This window comes from Priapulus caudatus, unplaced genomic scaffold (assembly GCF_000485595.1).
Source record: "Priapulus caudatus unplaced genomic scaffold, Priapulus_caudatus-5.0.1 Scaffold473, whole genome shotgun sequence".
Lineage (NCBI taxonomy): Eukaryota > Metazoa > Priapulida > Priapulimorpha > Priapulimorphida > Priapulidae > Priapulus > Priapulus caudatus.
Window position 1 is genome coordinate 44,697 of NW_014577534.1, and position 9,476 is coordinate 54,172.

A 9,476-nucleotide genomic window follows, 5' to 3' on the forward strand; every position below is an offset into this window, starting at 1 on the left:
CACGCACGCACGCCCACATAAACACACACGCACACGCACACTGCCACAACGCGACAAACACCACACGCGGCTGACGCAACACTTAAAAATGGTGACGGATGCAATTCATACAATGGAAAAAGACGCAAATAGACGTGTCGAAGCTTATTTTAATAAGCCGTGCTACCTCTATATACATATACGCGCACACTTGCGCAGCACGCACGCACGACTGCACGCACCACGCAACGCCACTGCAAGCACCTTAGCGCGTGACAGAAGACATCATAGGACGCCTGTCTCATTTTCCTCTTTCCTTGCCTCTCCCCCTCTTACCCTTCATCACCTTCCGCGTTTCCTTCTCCTCCAGCTCCTCCTATCCTTTCCCCTTCCCGTTCCTCTTCCCCTTTCCTTGCTTTTCCCCCTCCCACTCCACATCACCTTCCGCGTTTCCTTCTCCTCCAGCTCCTCCTATCCTTTCCCCTTCCCGTTCCTCATTCTCGTTCCCCCGCTTCTCCTCCTCCCCTCTTCCTCTCCTGTTCCTCCTCCCCTCTTCCTCTCCTGCTTCTCCTCTCCTCCTACCCCACTGCAGTTGCTTTCCTACCCCCTCTTCATTACGCCTCTTCTATTCTACCTCCCTCCTCCTCCGCTCCTAACCTCGCTTCCTACTCCCTCCTCCTCCGCTCCTCCTCTTCTAGCTTCCCCTTTCTCCACTACAGCTGTTTACCTAACCTAGAGTAGGGCTCTCTGCTCGTTCTATTCCTCCTTCTTTGCATATAAATTAGATGAAAAACGCAAACAGACACCAACGTGAAACGCATAAATTTAATATAAAAGAAAGGGAAGGATCGTGTCTTGTGTTTAAAATTTTGGCTGTTGAGACAGAGCGGCATTTCAGCCGTAGCTTTACGAAGAGACGTGCTGTTTCGAAAGCTGTTGTGTATAATATGCAAGGCACCGTGTTTATATATTACTATATTACATGTAAACCATGTCTTCTTTGGTGTCCCTGTGCTTTTGCCTTCTAATTTGTGTGTGTTGTATATATGTGTGCGTGCGTGCGTGCGTGCGTGCGTCTGCGTGTGTGTATAAACGTGTAATTAAGCAAGGCGGTCGCGCCGGTTAGTCCTTTTGTTTTCTCTTTGGCGCGCTAGCTTTCCGTCTCGATCGCTCGCCCGCACCCTGCACAACCGTTTTATCGATTATCGATGTCAGGACGACCGCGTTATCGGTTAGCTGTGCCCGGCGGAAATAAATGGAGACAGGGTCGTCTTGATGTGCTTTCTGTCCGCGTGAGTGTGCTTGCGTGCGTGCGTGCGTGCGTGCAGTGTGCGTGCGTGCTGCGCAAGTGTGCGCGTATATGTATATAGAGTAGAGCGGTATTAAAATAAGATTCGACACGTCTATTTGCGTCTTTTTTCCATTGTATGAATGCATCCGTACCATTTTTAAGTGTGCGTGCGCGTGTGTGTGTGCGTGTGCAGTGTGCGTGTGCGTGTGTGTTTATGTGGGCGTGCGTGCGTGCGTGTGACAAGTATGTGCAGAACAGAATATTAGCAGCACCCCTTAGAAGTGTTTCTTCGCTTTTCAATAGTTAGTCTGACACCTACCATCCCGCGTCCTTTGAATAACCGTATTACAACGCGCCCGGCTATTCCACTGGCGCCAGTCTAATTGTGCTACATGGGCAGTAGGTGGCGCTACTTGCGCGTTCGCCGGCCAATCACGTCGTTTGCTGTCACACACGCGATGCTAGCACCGGATATGTAAAACGCAGCACTGGAACCAGTTTGTTTTACACAGCGTGAAAAGTTTGGAACTGGGTCCTGGGATTGCGGTAATGGAGGGGCCGTAGCCTGCAGGGGGTTACAATAACAATGATGATGATGATGATAATGATGATAATGATATTAATAATAATAATAATAATAACAATAATATTAATAATAATAGTGTCAGATAAGAAAAGAAGAATGAAAGAAGAATGAAAGAATGTCATAGAAGTGTCTAATAATAAATACGCATTAGATAGCGAGAAGGAAGTTGGAATTGAGAAAGTTCAAACATACAGCAAGGAGAATGCGCGAGAAAGAGGCTGCTAATGTGGTATAGCGTGAACCGTAAACAGCCGTATGTTCCTACCTTAGCGTAAAAAAATCATTAGTTTTTTTATCGTCGGTCGTGATTTTTTGCCCGCGCGCTCCCCTTTGTAGAAATTAACGTTAATCTAAAAAAATTTCTCCACGAATTTCCTCGTTTTGCACAGACGAGTGCATTAGGACGTTTTATTAGTAATATTATTAGTTTCTATAGGCGTTCGGCTTGCTTTACTAACATAATGAACACATTGTTGGCGAAAAATGAAAATAATTACTAAAAATCTCTGGGAAAAGATCGCATTATTTTCTGTGAACTAAAAGTAGAGGTATTATGCCATCGGCGCAGCAAGACAGAATATTAAAGTTTCGAGAAAAGATGAATGAAATTAAGAAGACGTTATTGCTGCGGATACATCTCCTGTGGAGATATGACGTGTCGAACGTGATTAAAGAGCAGACGAAAATAGCGACGACTGGAAAGCAAAGGCGAACCCGAAGGCACGGTAAAATGTAGGGACATACGAAGCGTTGAGTTAATAACTGAGCATGCATACAGTACATACATGGGAAAGTGAAATGATGCGAGATATTATTAAACGAGGAACGGGAAATGATAAAATTTCATCATGGCGGTGACCCTAAACAGGTAAGTTAAAGCGGGAGACGAATGAAGGTTACAATAACAATTTGTTTATAATTAATTGGTTAATTAATTCATCAATCAATCAATCAATCAATCAATCAATAAAATAATTAACCAATCTAACTGATTAAGTGATTAACCTCTTTGTATATAATTCAATCAGTTATATTATAATATACAGATATATTATATCGAGTAATATTCCATGGTGCGCACAATCAATCAATAACTATCATGAATTAATTAATATGATATATGCCGTTTACGTGTATATAGGGTACGCGTGTGAGAAACGCTTGTGATCGTTCACCACCGCACGAGCACACGCGCCCCATCTTCCCCCTCTATCTCTCCCTCCTTTATCTCTTTCCTTTCTATCTCTCCCTCTATCTCGCCTCTATCTCTCTCACTCTCTCTCGATCTCTCCTCGATCTTTCGCCCCCTCCCCCTCTCTCTCTCGCCCTCTATCTCTCCCCCTCTCTCTCCCTCTATATTTCCTTCTATCTCTCCCTCTTTCTTTCTTTCTCTCCCGCTATCTCTCCGCTCTCTCTCTCTCTCGCTCTATCCCGCCCCTCTTTCTCTCCCACTATCTCTCCTTCTATATCTCTTTCTCTCTAACCTCCCCCTCTCTCCCCCTTCTCCCTCTCCCCATCTATCTCCCGCTCTATCTCGCCCCCCCTCTCTATCTCCCCCCTCTCCCCTATCTTTCGTCTATCTCACCCCTTTACTCCCTCTCTCTCTCTCCCTCTATCTCTCCCCCCCCTCTCTCCATCTATCTCCCCCACCCACTCTCTCTCCCTATCCTCATGCTCACCTATCGCTCAGGTAAGTGGCCGTTATTTGGAACCTGTGCGCGCGACAGAACGGAGGCGATGAGCTGCCGCCGCAGCGCATAGCACTATCTACCTGTAATTACTTTACCTGTATGTATGCACGCACGCACGCGCAGCTCAGCGCGGCTCAACACCTGGTGGAAAGCCCTCGATGTGCACTGATTAGAGAGAGAGGGGGTGAGAGAGAGCAGATAGATAGAGAGAGAGAGAGAGAGAGAGAGAGAGTGAGAGAGAGAGAGAGAGGGAGAGAAGGAGAGAGGGAGAGAGAGAGAGAAAGAAAGATATGAGAAAGAAGCAGGGAGAGAGAAAGAGAGAAAGAGAGAGATAGAAAGAAAGCAAGATAGAGAAATAGAAAGAAAGAAAGAGAGAGAGAGAGAGAGAAAGAGAGAGACAAACAGAAGATACATAAAGAAAAAAGGAAAGAAAGCGAGAGAGGAAGAAAACAAGACAACTACGGCTCCGTAGCTATCTATTATCATCGACTGTAGGATCGTATCGCGAGCGATCGCGTGCCAGCAGCCGAGAACAGCGGAGAAGGACCGATACATTAATTTACATCTGTATAAGCGTAGAGGTTCGACGGAATACGACCAACGACGACATCGTGCATCGGTGTTACATTGCTAGTGGTGGTGCTCTTACCAATACATATACTTATACCGACAGAGAGACAGAAGAAGAAGAGAGAGCGAGAGAGAGAGGAGACGAGAGAGAGAGAGAGAGAGAGAGAGAGAGAGAGAGAGAGGGAGAAAGACAGAGGGATAAAGAGAGAGAGAGGGAGCGATGGAAGAGAATTACGACGCTAATGAGTGTGTGCCCTGCATTACGTGACTGAGGAATGGATGTTTGCATTATCCCGTGCCACGTTAATTATAATAAACGCTGAAACCACACCCATTGGCAGCCTTGGTATTCATTAAAGTTACGCTAGCTAGCGCTCTCTATCATTAATAAATAAGTGTCGGGATTTATTTTCCATGTCCGGCTACTGCGACGAGTATCCAATCTCCATCTTAAACGCATAATTTTACTGAAATCTTGCTTCATTTTTGAGGTAGGGCCTACATGGCATGCGGAACACAGGTCTCCCGCGTTCTTACAGACAAATTTGGTACGAATTGGCAATTTGTAATTAATAAAGTAATTAGTAGGCATGTGCTCTTTGCACATTAGTAGGCATTATTGCGGTAAAATTCTATTTAATTGATTTAATAAACGTTGGTAATCTATCTGCATATGTTACGTCGGACACCTATCGCCACCTGCCGACAGGCTTGTATATCATTGATGTTAATATAACCGGGGTTTCCTATTATTAATATTATTAATAAAGAGACACATGTTATCTATCTTTCATTCTTGTATCTGGTCGATACATGGAGCTGTCACACAAGTCGTTTCATCCATCACATACGTCATGTATAGATGGAGTGCAAAAATAAAGACATACGTGCTGCAATATGTTAACATGTTCTGCTAGCATCTATGACAAATACGACATACGCATATACGTTCTCCTATGACACTATTTGTCATAGGAAGATTCTTCCTATGACAAATATTGGCGAGTCAACTTCGTTCCGCTTTACAGCTGAAATTCACTGCTTGCGTTTATAATAGCGCTCCTAAACTCCTATGATGCGCCCAACACATACAATAATATTTCTCAAAGGAAGAATCTTCCTATGACAAATAGTGTCATAGGAGAGCGTATATGCGTATGTCGTATTTGTCATAGGAAGATTCTTCCTATGACAAATAGTGTCATAGGAGAGCGTATATGCGTATGTCGTATTTGTCATAGATGCTAGCAGAACAGGCTGAATATATCATGCATGCGTTTAGCAATGCACGTCACATTCAAACGATTTTTGATCGGCTGACAGAAGAAGTGCAAGACTATTAATTTAATATTTAGCGTGAATCGACGGACGAAGGTATCACGGAGGATCGCTTTAAAGCTGCAGAATGTGTGGGTGCGACTGCGTATCGCGGGGAGCTTGCGTATGGGCGCTCTGACGTAAATCCAGACCTATGAACGTCATCTGTTACTCTCGCCATTGTCATCGCGAGTATCACTGCGATCAGGAGCGAAAGAAAAAACAACATTTATTTTTATTCACTCCTGCTACGACTGAAAACTCCGCCGTTGCCACCACCACCGCCGCCGCCGCCGCCACCACCGTCGCCGCCACCACCGTCGCCGCAACCACCGCCGCCACCACCGCCACCGCCGTCGCCACCGTCGCCGCCACCACCGCCACCACCGCCGCCATCGCCGAAATCGTCAACACGAAGTTGAACGCAGCGACGTGTGTGCGGCACAAGGTCTATAACACGGATAAAATAACACGTTACAGGAGAGCTATAGCAATCATGCTCTCGCCCGTGACACAGTTCTGTCGCCACACGGCGGCTCGTGATGCGCTATCCAATCACAGGCGGCTATCTGGTTGTTACGCAAACATGACCGATGATGGTGAAACAACAGAGAGAGAGAGTTGCGGCGATTGTTTGTTCGTAGTAACCATGGCAACGGCGCGGAGTAGGCGGTCTCCACGTGAGTTCCCCGGTGATACCTCGCACGGATAGTTCACGAGCTGCCGCTAGGTGTCGGTAGCTGCGCCGCAGGTCGGAGTTGTCACTGTGGCAACATTTTGTTGTGGCAACAGTGTCGCGGTTGCCATGGTTCTGCGACCCGTGTGGAAGCAACTTTCGAATTTTCTGGAATTTCGAAACTACTTTAAAATTTGGAAGTCTGTGAGGAATTACTAAGTAATAAAACTTCAAAAAACAAAAACCTCAATTGTTTTAGTATGTGTTTGATTATTAGTATTTATTGTTTCGAAAGCAAAACATGATGAAAAGAACATTCTAAAAAAATTTGCACAAGGGAGAGATAGTGATCCTCTAGGGGACGGCTCTGATTGGCTAATTTTTTCTCTTATTTATTTTTATTATTTTTGGCTAATTTTGTTTTATTTTAGAATTAGGGTTAGGGTTGGGGTTAACTGATTTCTATATCCACAAAACACTAATAATGCGCCATCTGGCGGATCACTCTCTCTTCCCTGAGACCTACGTAATGCTGAACGGTTGTTGAATGAATTAATAGTATAATTCGTCATGTTGTGCAGCTTTTAGATACCCAAGCTCGTTTGGATCATGCGAAATGCTGCAGCACACAATTCCACGTCATCTTAACCGCAAGCAGAAACAACGAAGTAGAAATGAAAAGAATCCCGTCTTAATGGGAGGATGAAAAGCTGAAGCAAAGGACATAAAAGAGCAGCAAGCATGCAGGGATGGCTGAAAACCTCTGTCGCACGACACGCACGCGCTAATCGCCAGCAGAAGGCTACTGACGACAAAAAAAACAGCGTTCGCACAAATAAGAAAAATGATCCTAAACCCAACGCAATGCGTGCGTGCGCGTCAGTTCGTATGTGCGCGTGCGTGTGTATGTGCGTGCGCGTATAGATGTTGCTAAAAGTGAACGAAATAGAACTAACTATAGGTATGTTATATTAGACATCGCATAGTGAACCGGGGACAAGCCACGACTTCAAAATAAACGCGCGTGTCACACCGCAGTAGTGGAATATTAGAATAAAAGATTAATACTATTAATAATAATAACAACAATAACAATGATGATGATGATGATAATAATGATCATAATAATAATAATAATAATATTAATAATAATTATGTCATGCTCTGTGTACGAGAGGAGAGGGCGTGCCGTGTGTGTGCGCGTTTTCCCTGCCTCTCTTCTCTATCGTGTGTTTCATACACAGTGTTATCACTTGTTGTGGCTATGTAATGTGGCATCCCTCTCCACCAACGATCTAATTCGGTAATAGTTAGCGATCGTTCCAGGAGGTGGCGCCACCGGTGCGAACACGCGCATGCGCGTGTGTAACTACGAGAGTAGCATTTTAGGGGATGCGAACTAGGCCTATTTTGCGTGTGCTTATATATTACCGATATTGTTTGTGGGCGTGAGGTCGCGATAATGCTCACTTGTTTCTCTGCTTATTTCGGGACTTTACTTATCTGATCAGTGCGTACAGACGCCACCTGGTGTTAATTATGGTGTGTGTAGACACCGCCTGGTGGCAAGATGTGCGTACAGACGCCACCTGGTGTTAATTATGGTCTGTGTAGACACCACCTGGTGGCAAGATGTGCGTAAGGACGCCACCTGGTGGTAATTACGGTGTGTGAAGCCGCCATCTGGTGGCAAGATGTGCTTACAGACGCCACCTAGTGAATTTTTGTGCTAATACTGATGCATATAACACTTCGTTATGACCTGTATGTGTCGCTAGTCCCATAGCAGTCTAGGCGTCCGTTGTTAGAGGCATTATGGGATGGTTTCTGAAGCAACATTATGAATGTCATTAGACTAAAATGTCAACACAAAAGTGTCGTTTTTCAACTACTGTTTAGACTCAGTTGTGTGCGATATTTCTAACGACGCCCACGCACATTAAGATGGTCCGTGCCTTTCCAGTAAGGAATGGAAGAAACCAAAGCACCGCTTGCGTCTCTGTACTGTCCATTGAAAGCACGTTTCGGTGTATGTTTTGGAATTCGTTCTTCTTTCGTGTCTAGGATTGGTGTCTATATATGAGGTCTATTCTGTTCTGAGTCTGTCTGTCTGCCTTATTCCGTCTGTGTGTGTTCATGCGCAGTTGTGCGTGTGTATGCGTGTGTGCTTGCGTGCGTGCGCGCATGTGTGTGTGTGCGCGCGTGTTAGTGTTTGGTGTGTGTGCGCGCGTGCGTGCGTGTGAGTTTGGTGTGTATGCGTAATGTGGTGCATGTGTGGTGTGGTGTATGTGTGTGTGTGTGTGTGTGTGTGTGTGTGTGTGTGTGTGTTCATAAGTGGCTAAAGAACCCGCAAGTTAGCGTCTGAACAACAAGGGACTGTTGCCCAAACACGAAGCCAGTTTAATAATATACCTTATCCTTATCCGCGCTTTCTGTTTTTAATTTACGAACAAACTCTCCTTGAACTTTTACTGCATGCTGGATTTCTGCCCTATCAATGCGTTCTGCCATCTTGCAAGTTGCAACACACATAATTATTTTGAGGTCCGCATGTGTATTTCGTAATGCAATATCGTAAAATCACTATTCAGCTAGTCAAAAGAAACCAAAGAGATGCTATAAAAATGTCAAAGTATCGTGCTAATGATATGTAGTAGCAAATTATAGGGTGATTTAATTTAGCGTTGCACATGTAGTAATGTAATAAATTTCTAGTTCCGATTATCCCTTTCAGGCCAGCATTACGGCAAGTATGCACCTGACACATACCGCCATCTAGTGGCTAACTTGAATTATATTTGCGTTGCACAAGCCAGAAATTTGGGCACCCTGGTATTAATAAAAGGAGGTATCGATCAGCCTCCTTTTTCTTCTACCGCTCCCAGCTATCTTCCCTGCCGCCTTTCCTCAGTCTCCCATCCCCTCTCTCCCGCAGCAAGCTATATTATGACGTTTTCCTCAGACGGCACTGCACGCCTAACACGGTGCGCGCGCATGCGCAATATCTCCCGTGAGAAATCTATTTTGCAAAGATTATGCATTTAAAATGAAGAGGAGTTACTCTAGCATAGATTTATATGATAACATTCTATCAGTAGACATCATTTAAGAAATAGGAGGAATACAGCTTCGTGCTAGTAGCATCACACCGCCCTTCTCTCCTTACGAGGAAGCCCTGTAACGCAAGCGATGTCAGAGCCCACCAACAGCAGCAGCAGCATCAGCAGCAATATCATCATCATCAGCAGCATCACCATCATCATATTCGTCGTCATCATCATCATCATCGTCAATATTGTCATCATCATAATGATCATCATAATCATCATCGTCATCGTCCTCATCATCATCCCCATCTACATCATC

At 45.0% G+C, this 9,476-nt stretch overlaps 1 protein-coding gene across 2 annotated transcripts in view; it reads right to left on the reverse strand.

Moving 5' to 3' along the window:
• LOC106810789 (histidine--tRNA ligase, cytoplasmic-like) overlaps positions 1 to 8,774 on the reverse strand; it is a 25,895-nt gene extending 17,121 nt beyond the window's left edge. The window contains exon 1 of one of the 2 annotated variants that reach the window (XM_014814237.1): positions 8,523 to 8,774. Coding sequence is in view for 1 of the 2 variants with exons in the window: in XM_014814238.1 (XP_014669724.1) it covers positions 8,523 to 8,642 (120 nt within the window). In the remaining variant the exon portion in view is untranslated. The remainder of the gene's footprint in view (positions 1 to 8,522) is intronic. The other variant, XM_014814238.1, reaches the window with a different exon arrangement.
• Between the last annotated feature and the right edge of the window lie 702 nt (positions 8,775 to 9,476).